Genomic DNA, 22882 nt, shown 5'->3' on the forward strand with positions numbered 1-22882 from the left:
CGCCCGGCTCTTTTTTTGTATTTTTAGTAGACACCGGGTTTCACCATGTTAGCCAGGATGGTCGCCATCTCCTGACCTCGTGATCTGCCCGCCTCGGCCTTCCAAAGTGCTGGGATTACAGGCGTGATCCACTGCGTCCGCCCCAGAATATTTTGTTTTAATAAAGGTTTATATTTTTATTAAAGCCTCATCTTTTAAACTTTTAATAGGGGTAGTCTGGGGCAGATTTTTTTTTTCCCCCAGAGCAGACTTTTTGCAGGGAAAGAGAAGGGGGAAGGAGTCAAATGTGAGAGGAGAAGAAACTAGAATACTGGGAGAATATGTTCTCACTTGTTTTGAAATAATATTCAGAGGCCAGACTTCCCTTTTTTATTGGGAGAAACAGCTAGAAATTGGGAAGTAAGACAAAGGCTGATGAAATATTTTTTCATCAGAGGTAGAGGTAGAGGTAGAGATTCATTAGAGGTAGAGGTAAAGCCTCTACCTCTAATTGGTTTGCTAAGAGGACAGAATCTACATATTTTTCTCAGTCTATACTTGTTAAAAACCTGAAAAACCTCAATATTTTTAACCATTTTGGTCATCTATTATGTACTAATACATTAATATTCTCCTCTGGGAAATAGAAATTTAGAAGGCATTAGAAGCCACTATTATAATGCTGACATAAGTAAAAAGCGATAATTCGAGAAGGGGGAGACAATTTTGTTTTTAAAAGTATGAGCAGCCGGGTGTGGTGGCTCAGGTCTGTAATCCCAGCACTTTGGGAGGCTGAGATGGGCGGATCACCTGAGGTCTGGAGTTCAAGACCAGCCTGGCCAACATGGTGAAACCACATCTCTAGAAAAATACAAAAATTAGCCGGGAATGATGGTGGGTGCCTCTAATTCCAGCTATTCCAGAGGCTGAGGTGGGAGAATCGCTGCAACCCAGGAGGCAGAGGTTGCTGTGATCCGAGATTGCACCATTGCACTCCAGCGTGGGTGACAGAGCGAGACTCCGCCTCAAATAAAATTAAATTGTAATACAACAGATGTTGTCTAAGTAGCATTTATAATATTTGTACAGGGCACGTGGATATTCTATACAGAAGCTCATCCTAACCTTCAGCCTACTTCTTCTCTGTTCCCTATATCAAATCCAAATGGCTCCCAAATACACTTAGAATTCAGTGTGAACTTCTTTTTTTTTTTTTTTTTTTTGAGACGGAGTCTCGCTCTGTCGCCCAGGCTGGAGTGCAGTGGCCGGATCTCAGCTCACTGCAAGCTCCGCCTCCCGGGTTTACGCCATTCTCTCGCCTCAGCCTCCCGAGTAGCTGGGACTACAGGCGCCCGCCATCTCGCCCGGCTAATTTTTTGTATATTTTAGTAGAGACGGGGTTTCACCGTGTTAGCCAGGATGGTCTCGATCTCCTGACCTCGTGATCCGCCCGTCTCGGCCTCCCAAAGTGCTGGGATTACAGGCTTGAGCCACCGCGCCCGGCCGTGAACTTCTTAATATAGCCCATAAAGCCCTTCATCTCCCCCACCTTCTTCTCTTATTCCTACCTTTGTACGTGTACAGTCATGTGTTACTTAACTCTGGGGATACATTCTGAGAAATGCCTTGTTAGGTAATTTTTGTCCCTGTGTGAACATTGTAGAGTATACTTACACAAATGTAGATGCTATAGCCTACTACATACCTAGGCTATGTGTTGCTCCTAGGCTGCAAACCTGTACATGTTACTGTACCAAATACTGAAAGCAACTGTAACTCAATGGTAAGTAATAGAAAACATATGCTAAAAATACAGCATAAGATATTTTTTAAAAGGCACACTTGTATAGGGTACTTACCATGAATGGAACTTGCAGGACTGGAAGTTGCTGTGGGTGAGGTAGTGGTGAGTGAATGTGAAGGCCTAGGATGTTAGTCTATGCTTACAAATGTTGAACATTTAGGCAACACTAAATTTATAAAATTTATCTGCAATAATAAGTTAACCCTAGCTTAGTGTAACTTTTTTACTTCATAAACTTTAATTTTTTTTTTTTTTTTGAGACAGAGTCTCACACTGTCATCTGGGCTGGAGTACAATGGCATAATCTTGGCTCACTGCCACCTCTGCCTCCTGGGTTCAAGCAATTCTCCTGCCTCAGCCTCCTCAGTAGGTGGGATTACAGGCGCTTGCCACCACACCTGGCTAATTTTTTGTATTTTTAGTAGAGATGGGATTTGACTATATTGGCCAGGCTGGTCTCAGACTCCTGACCTCGTGTTCCGCCTGCCTCAGCCTCCCAAAGTGCTGGGATTACAGGCATGAGCCACCGCGCCCAGTGAAACTTTAAAATTTTCAACTTTTTGACACTGTTGTACTAACAGTTTAAAATATTAACATGTTGTACAACTGTACAAAAATATTTTCTTTATATCCATATTTTAAAAGGTTTTATATTTTAGAATTTTTTTTTTTCCCCAAAGTTTTTCATTAAAAACTAAGACACGCACATGTTAGCCTAGGCCTGTGCAGGGTCGGGATCGTCAGTACCACTTCTATATTCGTCCCACTGGAGTGTCTTCATTTCAGGGGCAATATGGAGCTGTCATCTATGATAATAATGCCTTCTGGAATACCTCCTGAAGGACCTACTGGAGGCTGTTTTAGAGAACTTAAAAAGAATAAAAGTAGAAGGAGTACACTCTAAACTAATGATAAAAAGTATTGTATAGTAAATATATAAACTAGTAGCATAGTTGTCATTACCAGTTAGGTACTGTATAAAATTGCTATACTTCATACAGCTGGCAAAGCAGTTGGTTTGTTTACACCAGCATCACCACAGATAGATATTTGAGTAATGCATTGTGCTATGACTTTAAGATGGTTACTATGTCACTAGGTGATAGAAATCTTTCAGCTCTGTTCTAATCTTATGGGACCATTGTTGTATATGCAGTCTGTCATTGACCAAAATATTGTTATGTGGTGCATGACTATATATATTTTTTCCAGTTTGAGTGTAAGCTTTGTGGGGGCAAAGATTGTATATTTTATTGTCTGTAGTATGTAGCATGTTTTGTACTGAATGGATGTGGAGACAATATCCCTCTTCTCCTGCACCTCACAGTATAGCAGAAGTGAGCCACATATCTGTGTAGTACAAAGTGGACTGTAATTATTATGCTATAGTGTAGAGGAAAGAAATTTTAAAAAGTTTCATATAATGAGATAAAGATTTTCATCAAGGTAGTTAAAATGGAAAGTTTGACCCTCAAAGGGGTAAAAGTCATAAAAATCACTCACCTAGAGTCTCATGCTGAATAAATGAGACCTCGGTGTATTCATTATTTTTTTCCTTTTAAAAAGTAGACCCAAGAAACAACTCATGGCAGGTAGTCTTCTAAATTTAAAAATTTAAGTTCTATATATACATATGAATCTATTTTAAGTTAGGTTGAACCATGTAAGATTGCTGTTTTCATTCTCAAATGTTAGCCCTTTCATATATTTTAGCCTTACGATATACATAAATTTGCTGTTCTTTTTGGATGGGAGGAATTATTGTTCATGTTGTTGTTCTTCTGTTTTCCAGTATGCATTGCCTCTTCAGCTAGTGAATAACCAAACCATGACAACGTGGATGGAGATATTCCGAACTATTATCGACAGGACCGTTCCTCCTGTAAGAAAAAGCTTTTCCCAAGAAAAATAGGGGTGACGGGTTTGGAATATTTGTGGTAGACTGATTCATTATCCCTGCCTGCTCTTTGAAAAAATTTACTACTATAATAAAATAAGTTATTAAAATAATTCATAATACCATTTTTAGAAAGCTTAGATAAGCAATTTAAATCCTACCAAAAATGAAAACCGTTTTTGAAACTTTATTCCTCTAGTCTTTTTTTTTCCCTCTGCATCTATACACAACATATTTAATTTATAAAAGTAGTATATATTGGCTGGGCATGGTGTCTCACACATGTAATCCTAGCACTTTGGGAGGCCAAGCTGGGAGGATCACTTGAGGCCAGGAGTTCAAGACCAGTCTGTGCAACATAGTGGAACCTCGACTCTACAAAATGAAAAAAAAAAAAAAAAAGCTAGGTGTGGTAGCATGTGCCTGTAGTCCCAGCTACTTGGGAAGTTGAGGTGGGAGGATCACTGGTAGTTTGCGGCTGCAGTAAACTATGCTTTGGGAACAGAGCAAGACCCTATCTCAAAAAGGAAAAAAAAAAAAAAAAAGTATTTATTGATACTATTTTGAAATTCAGTTTTCACTTAAAACTTATAAATATTTTTATGATTTATCAATGCTTTTATACTTTTCTTTTTTGAGACAGGGTCTTGCCCAGGCTGGAGTGCACTGGGGCATCTCGGCTCACAGCAAGCTCTGCCTCCCGAGTTCATGCCATTCTCCTACCTCAGCCTCCTGAGTAGCTGGGACTACAGGTGCCCGCCACCACGCCCAGCTAATTTTTGTTTTTGTATTTTTTTTTAGTGGAGATGGGGTTTCATCGTGTTGGCCAGGATGGTCTCGATCTCCTGACCTCATGATCTGCCCGCCTTGGCCTCCCGAAGTGCTGGGATTACAGGCTTGAGCCACCGCGTCCAGCCTATACTGTCATTTTTGTTGAATGTTTTACTTGCTGGATGTTTAGGCGTTAATTTTTTTTTTTTTTTTTTTTTTTTTTTTACACGTACCAGTCATCTTTTATTTGGAGGTTAATTCCCATTAGGACATGAAAGGATTCAGCAACGATCGAGATTATGTTCCTCACGGAGGGGCTCAGGCCAAGGTCATGGGGTCGGGGGTGGTGCAGAGCAGTCCTCTTCAGTGGTATTTGCGGAGCCGCTCGTGCTTGAGATGCTTGTAGGAAATGCAGTAGTTGAAGAGCACGTAGCATGCCAGCACCATGGTAATCCCGAGATGCTCCCTTTCCTCACGTTAATGTACTTGTTGTAGTAACGGTAGTAACCTCTTTGAAATGCTCCGAGAATGCCACTAGGGCTGAAGTCCCGCATCAAGATCCAGCTTGGCAGCTCCCCCAGTTTGACCTCTAGAAGTTTCTTGTCCTTCACTGGTACGACTGACGCCATCTTGGAGTCCTGGTGTCCGCTGTGCCTCTAGGCGTTAATTTTTTAGTGTTTTAAGAATGTACTTAAATTTTTGTGCACATATATGATTATTTTCTTTGGATAAACTAGAAGCATGTAAGGCTTTTCACTAATCTTGCAGAGTGCTCTTCAAGAAAGTGTGCCCTCAGTTATACTTTAATAAGCGGTGATTGAGAATGCCTGTTATGGGTATACACTTAATTCTATGTTTGTCCATTTGATAGGGAAAAGATGGTGTTTCATTTTGATCTGCAATAATACTATTTTTAATTTATCACATTAGTTCTTGTATCTATTAAAATTTTAGTTTGTCTTAAAATGTGCAGTATTGTTTCTGTTGTCCATATTGTGAGACAAAGTATTTTGATGTTTAACTTACATACATAAATGCACAGAACTTAATGACTAGTTCAGTGAATTTTGACATACACTTGTGTTATTACCCAGATAAAAATGTAGAACCTCTTCATCATCTCAGAGTTTCCTGAAGGAACCATGGTGTTTTGTATTTTGTCCTCTGCTTATTTAGGCCTTTTGAAGATAGGAGGTAAATGTGAACAGCAGCATTGGTAGTTGAAATTTACTTTGCTTATTTAATTCCTACCTAGCAATCTATAAAGTAAGAATTTTCATTTATATAGCAATCTAACTTCATGTTTAATATGACTTAACCTATATCAAGATTTATCCTGCCTTTTTTGTTCACATAAATCCTTTTATTATGCAGAACTTTAATCTGGGTAATTTTGTCCTGTTAGGAGACTCTGCACATTGATGAGGATGATAGACCAGAACTGGTATGGTGGAAGTGTAAGAAGTGGGCACTGCATATCGTAGCTCGGCTCTTTGAACGGTAATTATCTGTTTATTACATTGATGATCATACAGCCAGTATCTCAGTATCAGATATGATTATTTGTCTTTAGAGCCACCGAGAACCAAGAGTCACTCTGTTTAAAGCAGCTTAATTTGAATCATTGGCTTTGAGATCATAATGAAGTGGGTGGTGTTTTCTGGATCTTTTCTATTCGTCTGTGAAAAACTTGGAAAAATAACATTGTTCAGCCCATTGGTAATATCTTAAGAATTATGCAAGAAGCTGCATGGTCACTCCGTAATAATGTCAAATTTAATTTTAAAAGCATTTATTGAAAAAATGTATGTCAGTTGTAACATTTTAATTTCGAATATTCACCCTTTAGGAGCTCTTGGTTTAGCAAGTAAAAGCTTCTGTCTAAAACTTTACAGTATGGCCCATAGTCTAAGTACAGGTTATCTTGATTTCATTTTGTGGCTTGTGGGAAAAAAAGGCATTGTTAGTTTTCTGTCCCAGTAGAATCCATCTTTGAATAAGGGCCTATATTTAAACTAGCAAGCATGCTGTTTGTAAAATTCACGGTATTTGTACATTGTCTCTTTGTATTTTAAGATATGGAAGCCCAGGAAATGTCACAAAAGAATACTTCGAATTTTCTGAATTCTTTTTGAAAACCTATGCGGTGGGCATTCAGCAGGTAATAAACTTACGCTTTTAAAATAGAAGAATGGTTACTACTGAAAGTAAAGTCATTTCTATCGGAAGTAGGTTACAAACATACTGATTCATTACATATTTATAGAGGATGAAAGGACGGTTCTGGGAATCTATTATAGTGCAATTAGTTTTAAAACCGAGTTTCCAGTGCAATTAGTTTTAGAACCAAATGTCCCAAGACAGCCACCACCAGAACTGAATCCTAGATTCTGGACTCAAACCTTTTAAGTTGATAGCGGTGTAGCAGTCACCAGTATTAGATTGGGCTCTTCTATTAGTTCTCTGACCTCTTTGGAGTTTTTTGATCTTTATTTCTTCACCTCTTTGTTCTAAGTTTTTATTTTAGAAGACTTATATAATATGAATTGGTATAGGAAGAGTAGTTGAGCTTATTGGATGTCAAGACTCTTAGCTGAAAACTTAAACATTTCTATGGAAGTTTGGGAACCATCCTGTATAGTGAAAATTAGTTCCTGAAACAATCCAAGTTGATACAATGTTAAAAATTTTAAAGCTACAAAGGACAAGTGGTGGAGGAAGATTGGTTGATCAGTGTTACCATTTAAATCATATTTTTGTTTATGTTTCAATAAAATTTATTAATTATTGACCACTGGCTGTGTCAGGACCACATTGAGGAAGCAAAGACTAATTAGACATAGGAAAAAGCTTTAATGACATAGAGGGTGTTTCTAGATTTTTTTTTTTTTTGAGATGGAGTCTCGCTCTGTCGCCCAGGCTGGAGTGCAGTGGCACAATCTCAGCTCAGTGCAACTTCTGCCTCCTGGGTTCAAGCGATTCTCCTGCCTCAGCCTCCCAAGTAGCTGGGATTAAAGGCACACACCACCACACCTGGCTAATTTTTTATATTTTTGGGTAGAGGTGGAGTTTTACCATGTTGGCCAGGCTGAAGTTGAACTCCTGATTTCAAGTGATCCACCCAACTTGGATTCTCAAAATGCTGGTATTACATGCGTGAATCACCATGCCCAGCTCTAGAGGTTTTTTTAAAAAAATAGCTCTTTATTGTCAGCATTATAGTGTTAAGTACTTAGAACCTGTTGTCTTGAGATGGAGTACTCCCTTTTATGGATTATCATTTTGCCTAGTAGAATGCTTTCTAAAAAGTACAGTGCAACAATTCAGGAAGGCTGTAGTTATATAGTTGAATTTCTCACAAATTATTTTGTTGGCTGGTGAGACAATCTATAGGGAAAATTAGTGAATAAAACCAGCACAATCAGGAAACTGGTCAGCTGTCTTCTGCCCCTTCCACTGCTGTCCACTACTGTTAAACTCCTTAAAGTATCTTAAAGTTAATTTCCACTTGAAGAGTGGTGAGTCGATTTTTTTTCAGTGTCATAAACATGTATGTGTGTGTATACATGTATACACACATATAAAAATGCCATTGTATCCGTGTTATAAACTCTTGGTACCATGGTTATTTAAGGTTTATATTCCTGATACTTAAAAATAGTTTTCTTATCAGGGACTCTTCTCTCCCCGACTGTTGTGTGGGGAGATAATCTCCCATTTCCCATCTCCCATCACCCCTACTTTGTATGAGCCACATCTGTATTGGAAAGAATCATGTTCAGTATCATCCGTTTCTAGCTTGCATCACAGAAGGGGTTTCTACATGATGATAGGACTTCTGACAAATTTGGTAAACCTGAGTTTTAGGAAACTTGAATAAAATCCATATTCTGAATTTATAAATTCTGTACCTATTTTGAAAGAATGCTTTTTATTTATTCAGCAACTCACTTATAAGCTTGATATGGTGAAGAGCTCTGGAGACCAGGAGTTGGAAGGCAGCTTTCTGTAGTGAAGAAAGTTGACTAAAGGTCCTTGAGCCAGTCAGAGCTGCTTTGGTGTGGTTCTTTCCTTCTAAATAATTTTTTAAATCAGTTTTTAAAAAAATAACTTCTCAGTTGTGTTGTGTTTACAAAGACCTTCTGTGATCTGAGATTATAAAAGAAAATTCTCCCACATTTTCTTTAAGGAATCCTGTGCTATCGTTTTTTGTCATTGTTAAAATATTTCCCCATCTGAGGTTTATTTCGGTATGAAGTTTAGGGAGTTAATTTAAATTTTTTCAGAGGGCTAATCAGTTGTGCCAAAACTATTTTTTGAACAACTTTTCCAATTTGAAGGAGTCGTTATCAGATAATGAAACATCTTTGTGCTGTGTCTTGTTATATGGAAGTTTTTAATGTTTACTTAGTCAGATCTGTTATTGTAATTTTTTAAACAGGAGTTTTAACTTATTTTGAAGAGCTAGCAGTGCAATAGAAATTTAGACTTTGCCTGGAACTTACAATGAGACACTGTTTAGTTCAATATAACATAGACCTGTCTAATAAATAATTAAAACTGTTTATCTGAGCTTTCTTGCAAAACATTGATTTTTCTCCCAAATCTGTTAATTTTTCTCTCTATGAATTTTGAATTTTAGGTCATGCCAAAAATGCCACCTCCCCCTTTTAACCTTAAAATTGTTTATGTTCTTCTATATTTTCTATTTTCTTATAGGTGCTACTAAAAATTTTAGATCAATATAGACAGAAAGAATATGTAGCTCCCCGTGTTCTCCAGCAAGCATTCAACTATCTCAACCAAGGGGTGGTTCATTCTATAACCTGGAAGCAGATGAAGCCACACATACAGGTTAGTGTCAGAGAGCAGCTCTCCAAAATTATTCTCTGGTTAAATTAGGTTTTCTAGACAAAGTTAGTATTACTACTCCTATATTTTACATTTTATATATGCATTTTACCATTAATAATTTCTAATGAGTGAAGTCCTATGTCAGATATAACGGGCTTAGAAATTTAAGCATTTGAGAAAAGCGAAGCCTTCAAGTTTTATGAGTTGGGAGACCTGGATTCACTTGATCTTGCTTAATCTCATTCATTAAGCCTCATTTTCTCCTCTGTTAAGGCAGATAGTGTTTTTCTGTCCTTATCTAAAAGTTGCTAGGATCAAATGAGGTATTTTGTGTGAAAGCATTTTGAAAACTTACCAGGGCTCTACTAAGGTAGTGTTATTTTGCAGGAATTGAAGACTGATATGTGACTGTTTTTATTTTGTAGGTATGAGCAAGGTTTTTATTTCTTTTCTTGGATTGTTAAGTTTCAATAGCATCATTGTTTCTATATCAATTGTTTGCCTAAAGGTAGAATTCAGCATTGTTATTTAGCTAAAGAACAAATGAGAATGGAAAATTATAGGCCACGAATAAATAAATACTTATTTCTATACAAATAATTGGATAATTCAAGAATGTTAGGAACTGAATACCTACCCTCTCCCAAACTGTAAATTCTTAAATTTTATAAATGATATGTGAAAAGAAAAATCTCTCACTTTGCTGTTTGCTGTCCAGGATAGAATTTTAGTGTTATTACCCATCTTACCAACAGATATCTTTTCTTTGTTTTATGTAGACATCTTAATAACTATTTGCCTAATCACTTTGATCAAATAGTGATAATTTCTTTGCAATTAATAAAGATACTGATTTCATTTGCTGTGTTCCTGTAAAGTAAGGGTGAGTTGTGATAGCATTTCTTCTCTACTTCATACCTTTAGCTTTATTTTTATGTAGCTGTAAAGTAGGAATAAGAAAATGCTGATCCTTAGGCTGAATTTTTTCTCTTAGAATTGTTTAATTTGGATTAAGTGATAAGAGATGATCCTGTTTTTATATAAATTGTTAGCATAAAAGGGCTTAATAGAGCATTAGTAGCAGTGCACAGAGAGGCTAATAAATGCGACTTTTCTCTAACTAAAACCTACATTTGTAGAGTAGGAAATTAGTTTTTTTGTTGAAATAGAAGTAAAGAAAATTTAATTTTTTTTTTTTTTTTTTTGAGCTAGAGTCTCACTCTGTTGCACAGGCTGGACTGCAGTGGCATGATCATGGCTCACTGCAGCCTGGAGCTCCTGGGCTCAAGAGACCCTCCAAGATGCATGCCACCATGCTTGGCTACATTTTTATATATATAATTTTGGAGATGGGGTCTCCCTACAATACCCAGGCTGTTCTTGAACTCCTGGCCTCAAGCGATCCTTCTGCCCTTGGGCTTCCAAAGTGGTAGGATTACAGACATGAGCCACCATGCCTGGCCCTTTAATTTTGTTAATACATGGACATTTAGGACCAAAATGGAAATGTTAAAAAAATTTCAAAATAAGAACCATAATAGTAAATAGAACCTTGACTTGACATTTTACACACACAGAGTTTGGAAAACTAACATCATAAAGGCTGTCAACAAATACGTTATTAGTATTCCTCAAACTTGAATAGCCTATACACATTTGTTACTTTTTTTTTTTTCTTATTTTAGAATATCTCTGAAGATGTGATTTTTTCTGTGATGTGTTATAAAGATGAGGATGAAGAGCTGTGGCAAGAAGATCCATATGAGTATATAAGGATGAAATTTGGTAATTGAGATGGTTTTATTTCTCATCAGTTCCTGGATATGTAAAGTATTATAACTAAATTTATATTTTTAAGCAAATTTTATTACTTTGTTAAGTCTCCCACGTTCTGCTTTGCATGGTAAAATCTGAAACTTTGAGAGTTTGATGTTATTTTGTTGAACTAGAGAACTTGAGATTGTCGGATGTGGGGGATGAAAAGCCACCTCATTCATCTGTCTTACGGGTGCTGAAGTTCCCATGGAGCCATCTGTTACTTACGCTGTTGTGATGCTGATCTGTAGGGATTATCCCTTTTTGTGCCTTTTGGGAGACTCATTTATAGATTGGGTTGTACTCATGTGGGAAATACTTTGGATTTCTGCATATTTTAGGGGTACCCCAATTTGGTTTGCTTGCTTATCTGAGAGACTAAGTGTTTCACAAGGGAAATAAATTTCATATGGGGGCCCCACTGTGTATGGCCCAGTTCTTTGGGTGTCCTTTTAACTTGGATCTTCCTGGGAACTGTTGAATTGTGTAGGTGGCCTGATTTATTCCCTTTTATTCCCAGTTTGTATTAATTGCTTCATGGAACACTCAAGCACTTAACATAGCAAAATATTAATTTGCATACCTATCTGCCACAACTTAGAAGCTGAGGACAGGAATTTTATCTTATTTATTTGCTTTATTTTGCATTTTCTATCTCTTCTACACCTCTGCATTCCTCCACTAGTGCTTGGCCTCCAGTATGCCTTCAATAAATTTTGAAACAAATGATTGCTAAATCTAGCACTGCATGCTGAAAGTGCTGTAACAAAGCAGGGCTTTCCCCTTAGTTGAGCCCGGTGTGTCTAGCTACATAAGCTAAACCTACTGGTACAGATGCCAGTTTTTTGGGCTGTGTTTTTGCAGAACTTTGTGTTTATATTATTTGATTCAGTAAGTGAGGACCCCATTTTCTCTTGGAGACAAAGTATAAGAAAAGCAAATGAATGAGAAACATTTATCATCTACTTGATTTCTTTGTTCTTTTTCTTTTGAAAATCATTATTCATATGTGTAACTTATTATTTCCCTGTTCTTATGCCTTTGTTTTTCTAGTTAGTTTTGAGTGATTAGCCAACCATTCTTCTCTCTCTCTTTTTTTTTTGAGACAGGGTCTTGCTCTGTTGATTAGGCTGTAGTGCAGTGGTACAATCGGAGCTCGCTGCAGCCTTGACCTCCCAGGCTCTAGTGATCCTCCCACTTCAGCCTCCAAGTAGTTGGGGCCACAGGTGTGGTGCCACCACACCTGGCTAATTATTTTTTGCAGAGACAGGGTCTCCTTGTATTTCCCAGGCTGGTTTCAAACTCCTGGCTCAAGTGATCCTCCTGCCTTGCAAGGCATTCTTTTAGTGTTTACTTCTTTTATAATACCTATGTGTTTTTGGGATGTACAGAGTATTTGTTTAGCTTTCAGAAAGTTACCATGCTTTTATGTATTCTTCATATCTGATAAGATAGGTATTAATATCCCAGTTTTTAGAAAATAAGAACTCTATGTCTGTTGATTAACAGTGGGAATTTACATTTTATTGTTTAAAAGCGGATATGGGTAACTCAAGACTGACTAGCTGAAGTGAGTTTTCTTTAATTGTTTCTTTCTGTAGACTGGAATGCAGTGGCTTTTATTTGATATGTGTATTTTACTTTTGGGTAACCATAGGGAAGAACAATTACTGTATTTTCTTTTTATATGTTTGTCACTTGGAATTATTTATGTGAAACAAAGCATTCCTATCTTAATGTATTGACTGATTAATAATAATGTTTTAGTTTCTTTTTATCTACTCTTTAACCAACATCTCCCCATTTCCCCCAATAATGTTTTTTGATTTGGTAAAAACTAACAAGAGCTCAGGCTTTGATGTTAAGATAGCGTGGGTATAAATGCTGGTTTGGTCACTTACCTGTTGTGTGACTGTGGACAGGTTACTTAACCTCTCTAAAATTCAGTGATTTCAGCTGTCAAACGGGTGATGATAATAGTTCTGGGAGGATTAAATGGGATAATACACATGAACTGACTGCTTAGCATAGAATACTAGATGCTTCTAAAACTGTAGCATATGGCCTGGCACAGAGTAAGTACAGTACTCCAAAAATGTTCTTATTATGTTTGTATTTTATATTTTGAGGTAGACTTAGATTTGATTTTAGCTTTTATATTTAAACAAGGACATATCAGATACCTTTCAAGATTTCAGTTTATTATGTAAAACTGCCTATTCTGAAATTTGTGAAAATGTTCATGGTATTAAGTGATATGTTAAGTTTTAGATAGGTATATATTCAACAAATATCCATTGATGACCCGGTGAACCTACGTATCGACAGAGCCAGGCATGATCCTAGCAGTACCTCAAGGCTTTTATACTTGCTGTTTCCCCTGCTTGGAGTGCTTTATCCATGGATTGCTTTCTCCCTCATTTCATTCAATTTCTGCTTAAACGTTACCTTAACAGAGTTGGAGAGGCTTTCTGTAACACCTTATTTAAACTAGCACCCCATACTCTGTCACTCTGTCTTTTTACCCTATTTTACATTTGTTCTTAACCTGACTTATTATGTGTGTATATATGTACACTCTGTTTCTTTGTCTCACAACATAAGCTCCATGAGAACCTTTTTGTTTGATCTTTGTATCCCAGGGTCTAGAATAGTGCCTGGCACATAGTAAGAACTGAGTATATTTTTGTTGTTTTTTGATAGAGATAAAGCACTTTTTCTGTTCTCAGTGAAACATATGTGCAAATGCATTGTTTTCTTCAATATAATAGTTTGAAAGGACAACCTGTAGAGTTTGAAGAACATTGTTTTGTGCAGGAGACAGCAATGTTGTGGTGCCACTGTATATCCTTTGCTTTTTAGTGCTGTCAACCAGTGTCATATGTGGATGATTTTATATTTTTGGTTTGGAATAGCAGTCAGTCAGGTTTAAAATCTAGAATAAGTAATTATATTTTTGCTAACATAGTTTTAAACTTTTAAAATCTTAGATATTTTTGAAGACTATGCTTCTCCCACCACAGCAGCCCAGACTCTCTTATATACTGCTGCAAAGAAAAGAAAAGAGGTATTTCATTTTTCTTTTTAAATCCAAAACAAAAGTGGCCTGTGTTGATTTGATACTCTAGTATATCCCTGGTGTTTGAGAAATTATGTTGTTATTCATTATAACTTGTCACCTTAAGAATTCTTTTTTTTTTCTGTCCTGGTGAAGGGAAAGGGTATCATGGTTATTTTGTTTTCTTAATAAATTGTACTTTCCTTATTGAGCTTATGGTTGCTTGATAGAACATAATAAAATGGCTTTATTTTTAAAAGTTTGTGCATCACAGTTAATACTATAGTAAGACAATGAAAGTTCATGTAGACTAAAATGGATTCTTCTATTTCTTTAGGTGTTGCCAAAAATGATGGCATTCTGTTATCAAATCCTAACAGACCCGAACTTTGACCCTAGGAAGAAAGATGGAGCCCTGCATGTGATTGGTTCCCTAGCTGAGATTTTACTGAAGGTTAAGATAATCAAAATTTAATTTACTTAATAACATTGTAAAGCACAGGCAAATGAGAGAATATGAAAGTTATGGTTAATTGAAAGCTGGTGACTACTTCTGGATAATTGAGTTGACAAATACCCTCCTTTCTATCACCTATTTCTTTAATTAAAAAGAAAATTTGACTGTTTAACATTTTCAGTATGAAACCATTGCTTTGTGAAGGGGATACAAAATATCTTATTCTACAAAATCAATATCAAACTGATCTAAGGTAGTATTTGTCTTTTTTTAAAACATGCAACATATAGGTCAAATAATTTCACAAAATTATAAGTAGAAGTATATTAAATGCAAGTCGTAGTAAACACACTTAATTAGGAAGTGATTCTTACATATGAAAAAGAAACTGATAAGTTGAAATTTGTTTCCTAATAGAAGAGTTTATTCAAGGACCAAATGGAGTTGTTTCTACAAAATCATGTATTTCCATTATTATTGTCTAACCTGGGATATCTTCGAGCTAGAGTAAGTGTTTCGTATTTCTGTTAAATAAGTTTCTCATATTTCTGTTACGTATCTTAAATCTTCATAACATAATTATTCAAATAAATGTTTTTGGATAAATTGACCTTTTACCACATATTGAGATGAAATAGAGTCAATTAGAATGTCTGCCTTTGGTCACATCAGCTGAATAAAGGACGGACAGACTATTAAAGAAAAAGATTTATGGGCCAGACGCAGTGGCTCATGCCTGTAATCCCAGCACTTTGGGAGGCTGAGGTGGGCGGATCACTTGAGATGGGGAGTTTGAGACCAGCCTGGCCAACATGGTGAAACCCCGTCTCTACAAAAATACACAAAATTAGCTGGGCTTCGTGGTGGGTACCTGTAATCCCAGCTACTAGGGAGGCTGAGCCAGGAGAATTGCTTGAACCCGGGAGGCGGACGTTATGGTGAGCCGAGATTGTGCCACTGCGCTCTGGCCTGGGCGACAGTGAGATCCTGTCTCAAAAAAAAAAGGAAAAGATTTATGGATTTTATTTCCTGCTGGTTTTATTTCATTTGTCACCCTAGCCTCACTTGCTGCATATGTAAAACATGCAATGAGAAAGGTGATTTTATAGCAGTGATACAATTTAAATTCACAAATGGATTTATTTTGTGTATAAAATGACGTGAAATTCTGGATTAGCTAAGAACTCGAATTTGATTTTCAGTATATTAGGTAGATTTGCCTTAGTAAAATGGAGAGATTAATAATGCATGTGAAATTGTGCTCTATGTGTGTATTCTTTTAGAATCAATGTATTTTATGGAGAAATAGAAACAGGACTTTTATTCAAGAGCCTAGTATTTCTCTTTATAAATATATCAGCACAAAAAATGTCTTGCTTAAAACAACATATATTAACAATGCCTTGTACGCTAGTAAGCATTTTATAAAATAATAGTTACTAGCGAAATATCTGGACGAATGTGGAGTAGGGACGCTGAGGGCCCATGAGCATTTTTACAGTTGGGCTCCTACCTTTGAGAAGTTGTATGAATTGTGATTCTCTTGCTAAAAGTCTTTAGTAACTAAAATTAATTTCTGTTGATTGTGTTTGATGCACATAGAGAGTAAAATATAATAATGATTGTGTGGTCTAATAGTTAAAATGTGATACTAGGTTTAAAATTTTTGGTACCTATGTGAGTGAAAAAAAGGAAGTTTGCTAAACCAGTTAGTGTAAGGGAGAATAATGTTTTACCTAAGTGTGACAAATGAATTTCAGATACTGGTTTAGAGTTGCTTTTACATATAACAAATTAATTATGAGTTATATTATTTATTAAAAGCATAAATAGATTTTTTTCAAAGACATATTTGGCTTCTTTTTCTCTTTCCCATGAAAAACATTATTGCATATGGGTAATTTAGAAGTAATGAAAATGCCTTACTTGTAAAAAGGGAGATGTAGAAGTTAGAAACTAAGGCTACTATATTACCCCAAGAGCAAACATTTCGTCATAGAATTGCTGATATGTTACTAAGAAGTTCTTTTATCTGTGACATTATTACAGAATGCTATAATCCTAATAGCTCCCTACTTACCTTTTTTAATAATACAGTCTTGCTGGGTACTTCATGCATTTAGTTCTTTGAAGTTCCATAATGAGCTCAATCTAAGAAATGCAGTTGAATTAGCGAAGAAGAGCCTGATTGAAGATAAAGAGATGCCTGTCAAAGTTGAAGCTGCCCTTGCTCTTCAGTCCTTAATTTCTAACCAGATACAAGGTAAAGCCAAAATACCTTTCAGACGTTTTCTCAAATAATTTCATTTACTTTCTTCCCTAATGAGGATGCATCTCCATGTCTGAGGATTCAGGGTTTGAAATTCTGAGGTTTTGCCCTCTCAGAATTTTGTAGTTTATTCTTGTCCTTTTTAGGTGTTGCTATTGACTGTAGTTTTCAAAATTTTAGATTAGGAAACATGTTAATCATTGTGGGGCCCTAGGATAGGCTGGGTGTAAAGAGACCTGGGCCCAGTTTTGATTTTGCTACTAACTTGCCATGGAAACCTGGGCAAGGTGCGTGATCTGTCAAGGCTCAGGTTTCCACATAGTTAAGTTTGGGGAGTTGGACTGGATGACTTCATGATTCCTTTCACCTCTAGGATTCTGATTCCCCTAGTTTTGAAAGTAGCAAGTAGTATTTCTCATGAGTGATAACAGAGTCTCATTTGTTCAGAGTGTTCTGATGAATGTTCAAATAAACCTTTGAAAGTAAGTTCAGCTTTACAAAGAACATGAACCTAGTTTGCCTCTATTCAACAGTGTTTCAGTGGGAGGATTGGATATTGTATACATGGCAAGGGAGGGTGGTAGAGATGGCCTGGGGCAGGGAAGGGGCCCCATCAGTGTTCTGAATAGTCTTCAAGTACATGATTTTTTTATAACTTGTCCTGAGAACTGATTCATGTTTTCCAAGTCATTCTGATGACCAAGTGTATGTATAATTAGAATTTCTCAGTGGGGGCTATTAGTATTTTGGGATAGTTTCTGCACAGGACAGTTCTCTCCTGTGCAGAACTTCTTATCCTTATATTACTCTTGGGGAATTGATATATTGGTGAACATTATTTTGGTACAGCTTTGTAACTTACCACAGAGCAAGTGTGTATCTAGAACCTAATTTAGGTATTACCCTGGATCACTTGACCTTGTGACCAAATTAATTCCTTTTATCATCTGGGCATGGTAATTTTTATTACTTTTGTTTGTTTTATTGAATTAGCTAAGGAATATATGAAGCCACATGTGAGGCCTATTATGCAGGAACTGTTGCACATTGTTAGAGAGACAGAAAATGATGATGTTACTAATGTCATCCAGAAGATGATATGTGAATACAGTCAAGAGGTAGCCTCAATTGCTGTTGATATGACCCAACACTTGGTAAGACTGGGCAGTTTTATGTTAATTTGGTTTAGAAACCTTGAGTAATCTAAATAAACTCCAAAATATGGAGTTCAGTTCTATTTGTACAGTCATGTGCTGCATAACAACATTTCAGTCAATGACAGATTGCGTATACGATGGTACACTCATAAGATTATAATACCATAGTTTTACTGTACCTTTTCTATGTTTAGATACAAATATTCCATTGTGTCATGATTGCCTGAGTATTCACTACAATAACAAACTGTACAGGTTTGTGGCTGTGGAGCAGTAGGCTATGCCATCTAGATTTGCCTAAGTACACTCAATGATGTTCAAGCAAGGATGAAATTGCCTAACGACATATTTCTCAAAATATATCCATGTTAAGCGATGCATGACTGTAACTGAAATATTGATAAAAAATTATTCTGATATTTCTATAATTAGACTTTAATAATATTTAGGATAATTTCTTTCATCTAGAATATTCTGAAATTTTATGATGTGCCTTCTAAATTTTTAATTTCTGGGCTTTGAATCAGGAAGTTCATTTCCTTCAGTTTGGGGCAATTTATTGTTTTACTTTTTTGATAAATTTCTCCTTACTATTTTTTTTTTCTGTTCTGTATTTCCTGATGTGGAGAATTACATCTGGACTGTGTCTCTAATTCTTTTTAAAACTTTTCCTCCTGTTTTCCATGTCTGTTTTGTTTGTTTCATTTTCTAAGTGATTCCTTGACTTCTCAATCTTCTGTTGCATTTTTCTTTTTAGTATTACTTGATTTCACTTGTCCTTGATTGTGATTTTACTTGCTTAGTGACAACCAGAAGTTAAATATTAGCTCTCTGGATATAATAGCTAATGTAAATAGCTATACTTAAAACATGACAGATTCTGTTATTTTAAGAAGACAGATGATTCAGTCAGCAAAGTGCAGACTTCAAAGTTTGAGCAATGTAGACTTTAGATGTGTGACACTGCCATTTTGCTAACTTTTATAAAGGGGGAACATAACAGTACTAACGGAATACTTTAATGTTATTCTCATAGGCTGAGATATTTGGCAAAGTTCTTCAAAGTGATGAATATGAAGAAGTTGAAGACAAAACAGTAATGGCTATGGGAATTTTACATACCATTGATACTATCTTAACAGTTGTAGAAGATCATAAAGAGGTGAGATTTCTTTGTGGTTTATGATACAATAGTAGCATTTAACTGAAATTTATGTGATCAGTGAGCATGAATTTTGAAGTCTCCACTTTTAAACTTTACTTAGTTATCTTGCTAGGCTTTAAAAATTGCCCTCAGGTTTTAAAGAAACATATTTAAATGACTAACATTATAATATTATATTGTAATATTTGTAATATTATAATGTAAATATTATAAAGTATATAGTGTATCCCTTTTTATTAATTTGAGTTCAGTTAAGCATATCTGCTATGTACCAGGCTAGGTTCTTGGGGAATACCAAATTTAATAAGAAATGAGCCCAGCTTTCTGGGAACCAACAATCTAGAATTCTTGGTAGAGAGTGACAGACAGCAGTCCAATCACAGTGGCAAGGGTTAGATGATGGAACAGAATTCTGATATAACAAGTACTGTAAAAATGGAAAGGAATAAGTGAAAGAGCTGAAAAGCATACTCAACTGAATTCCAGAATGTTATTGGGATAAGGCTTTATATAGCTATTTATCTAGTACTTTCACATCCATCAGCTGGTATGATCTTAGTAATGCCACCATGACATAGATAGCACAGGTAATGGTAGTCTGTTTTGCAGAAGCAGAAACAAAGTTCAGGTGGATTTAAGAAACTTGCTCATGGTCCCAGAGCTAGTAAGTTGTACATTTGGGTTTGTAGTCAGATCATTTTGATAATGTATCAGTTTATCCCCATTTAAAACCTACAGCTTCTTCCCAAGTATCCCATGGCCTCTCCTTAACTCAAATTAGATTTTTGTTCATTGCTTCTGTGAGTGCAAGTTGACTTGTTTGGCACTGATGGCAATTATTGTTTTACAAGGTGAACACTTAGGAAGCAAGTGCTAGTACTACTTTATTTATTTATTTATTTATTTATTTATTTGAGACAGTCTCACTCTGTCACCCAGGCTGGCGTGCAGTGACATGATCTTGGCTCACTGCAACTTCCACCTTCCAGGTTCAAGCAATTCTCCTGCCTCAGCCTCCCGAATAGCTGGGACTACAGGTGTGCACCATCACACCCAGGTACTTTTTATATTTTCAGTAGAGATGTGGTTTCACCATGTTGGCCAGGCTGGTCTTGAACTCTTGACCTCAGGTGATCCACCTGCTTCAGCCTCCCAAAGAGCTGGGATTATAGACGTGAGCTGCCATGCCTGGCTGCTACCACTACTTTAAATAGCATTGTTAAACCATGTAGCTGTTGGTTTATCCTGTGTTTATCACATGCCAATGGAAGATGATTTGTTTTTTATTTGTTTATTTGTTTGAGACAAGTCTTGCTCTGTTGCCCAGGCCGGAGTGCAGTGGCATGATCTCAGCTCACTTCAGCCTCGGCCTCCCGGTTCAAGTGATTCTCCTGCCTCAGCCTCCCGAGTAGCTGCCTGCCACCACCCCAGGCTAATTTTTGTATTGTTAGTAGAGAAGGGTTTTCACCATGTTGGCCTGGCAGGCCTGGAACTGCTGACCTCAAGTGATATGCCCGCCTTGGCTTCTCAAGGTGCTGGGATTATAGGCATGAGCCACTGTGCCTGGCTGACTTGGTTCTTAAAAATGGCTTGATGCTCTTCTAGACTAGTCTTCATATGCGTAAAGGGCTTAATTTTTATTTTCATTTTCATTATTTTATTTTTGCGTCCTTCTGTATTGAAACTAGGTGGTCCTCTTGGTAACAGTGAGATGTTCCAAATTAAATTACAAAATTACAAGTAAATTTAAGGGATCGTTCTTTTGTCTTATACTTAGAACTTGTATTTTAAATTTGAAGAAACCTTAGAAATAACCTCGTCCAGTTTTCACAAGTGTGTGTGGGGCATGGAAGAAGGAGCTGCAGGGATAGTTTAAAAACAAAACAGCGGCAGGGCGCGGTGGCTCAAGCCTGTAATCCCAGCACTTTGGGAGGCCGAGACGGGCGGATCACGAGGTCAGGAGATCGAGACCATCCTGGCTAACACGGTGAAACCCCGTCTCTACTAAAAAATACAGAAAACTAGCTAGGCGAGGTGGCGGGCGCCTGTAGTCCCAGCTACTCCGGAGGCTGAGGCAGGAGAATGGCGTAAACCCGGGAGGCGGAGCTTGCAGTGAGCTGAGATCCGGCCACTGCACTCCAGCCTGGGCGACAGAGCGAAACTCCGTCTCAAAAAACAAAACAAAACAAAACAAAACAAAACAAACAAAACAGCATCATTTTGTTTTTATTTTTTCTCTTGATATTAAATTTATTTTGAATTCCAAATAATATTAAAGGGACATGTGAACTTACTGTAATTATCAAGAGAGGCACGGGTGAAAATTGAGACACACTAATACAGCATCCTTACCTAAAGACAAAAAAAAAAAAAACCTAAAGCCTTCAGCTAAATGGCCTTGGTCTCTTGACCAAGATTTTGAGCTTTAACTTATTAAAAGCAAACTTTGAAAAAGATATATCCTTAAAAGGAAAAAGCACATTTATGAAACACTGACAAATAGTGTATGAAACACAAAATTGTGAATCTAAAATAGGTGCTTAAGCATATGCATTTTTGTTTAATGGTTTTAACCTTACTGACAGTTTTTTAAACTGGGAAATTTTGGATCATTTGAACCTTAAGACAGTGGTTTAAGTTGAATATTAGAATATACTTGACAGTTGAAATAGGACGTTTACATGAAAAACGTAACCCATCATGGATTTTAACTTATTTTAAAATATTTGATACAAACATATGTTGAAAAATTAAAAAGATGTGAAAAGAAAATTCATTGAAATTTTACCTTCTCACTCAACTCCCCAGCTATCTAATTCTCCTCTCTGAAGTAGCTATGTTTTTCCTTTTTTTTTTTAAACCAGGTTTTTGTGCCCTTCTAGAGATTTTTCTGTTAACATATAAGCAAAAAGTGAATGTGTATATTTTTCTTTTACGAAAACGATAGCATGCTATACACAGTTTTTATCTGCCATTTTTTTACTTAATATATCTTGGTGATCCTTCCATGTCAATAAAGTTATATATTTTTAATGGTTCCTTAATATTTCCTTGTATGATGTGTCAAATTTATTTCACCAGTCCTTGTTTAGTGGATATAATTTAACTGTCTCTTGTTTAAATGGACATTTGATTGCTAGTAATCACAAACATTGCTGAAATGAATGAATGGCATTTTACGTGTTGTTTTGCACACATAATATGTGTAAAGGGTAAATCCCTTGAAATGGAATTACCGAGTTGCATTGTGATTTGTATGGATAAGTTTGAAGGATGTTGCCAACTTGTCCTTCATTGTATGTACCATTTACACTCCACAAATCAATATACAAACAGGGTCTTTCTTCCCAGCCCCATAATTGTGATCATTGCCAGTTTTAAAAGGTCAAAATTGTTAATGTTGCACTTGGAATTTGTACTCTTACCATGTATTATAATGAACATCTTTTTATAAACACAGGCAAAGATTATTTAAAAAAACACACATTTGTTTTCTATTGTATTTCAATTTTAAAAATTAATTTTATATAAGGGGAATTTGATCTTTGTGATACCATTTGAAAATATTTCACTCATTTTTTGACTTCCCAATGCCCCATGCAAAATTTTTTAATTTTTTAGTTAGATGATTTCATTTTTTTTTTATTATTATTTCT

The 22882-nt window shown here is 36.3% G+C and overlaps 1 protein-coding gene and 1 pseudogene across 2 annotated transcripts in view; one reads left to right on the plus strand and one right to left on the minus strand.

Annotated features, from left to right (window-relative positions):
- IPO8 (importin 8) overlaps positions 1 to 22882 on the plus strand; it is a 68945-nt gene that overhangs the window by 16822 nt on the left and 29241 nt on the right. For both annotated transcript variants that reach the window (XM_033222529.1, XM_033222530.1), the window contains exons 6-16: positions 3576 to 3665; positions 5857 to 5951; positions 6528 to 6612; positions 9171 to 9305; positions 10991 to 11090; positions 14111 to 14187; positions 14516 to 14632; positions 15053 to 15142; positions 16733 to 16898; positions 17898 to 18058; positions 19098 to 19223. In XM_033222529.1, the coding sequence (XP_033078420.1) occupies positions 3576 to 3665; positions 5857 to 5951; positions 6528 to 6612; positions 9171 to 9305; positions 10991 to 11090; positions 14111 to 14187; positions 14516 to 14632; positions 15053 to 15142; positions 16733 to 16898; positions 17898 to 18058; positions 19098 to 19223 (1242 nt within the window). The remainder of the gene's footprint in view (positions 1 to 3575; positions 3666 to 5856; positions 5952 to 6527; positions 6613 to 9170; positions 9306 to 10990; positions 11091 to 14110; positions 14188 to 14515; positions 14633 to 15052; positions 15143 to 16732; positions 16899 to 17897; positions 18059 to 19097; positions 19224 to 22882) is intronic.
- LOC117090331 lies at positions 4677 to 13623 on the minus strand (annotated as a pseudogene).

The sequence above is a fragment of the Trachypithecus francoisi genome, unplaced genomic scaffold, assembly GCF_009764315.1.
Source record: "Trachypithecus francoisi isolate TF-2019V2 unplaced genomic scaffold, Tfra_2.0 Lachesis_group11, whole genome shotgun sequence".
In the NCBI taxonomy this organism is placed as follows: Eukaryota; Metazoa; Chordata; class Mammalia; order Primates; family Cercopithecidae; genus Trachypithecus; species Trachypithecus francoisi.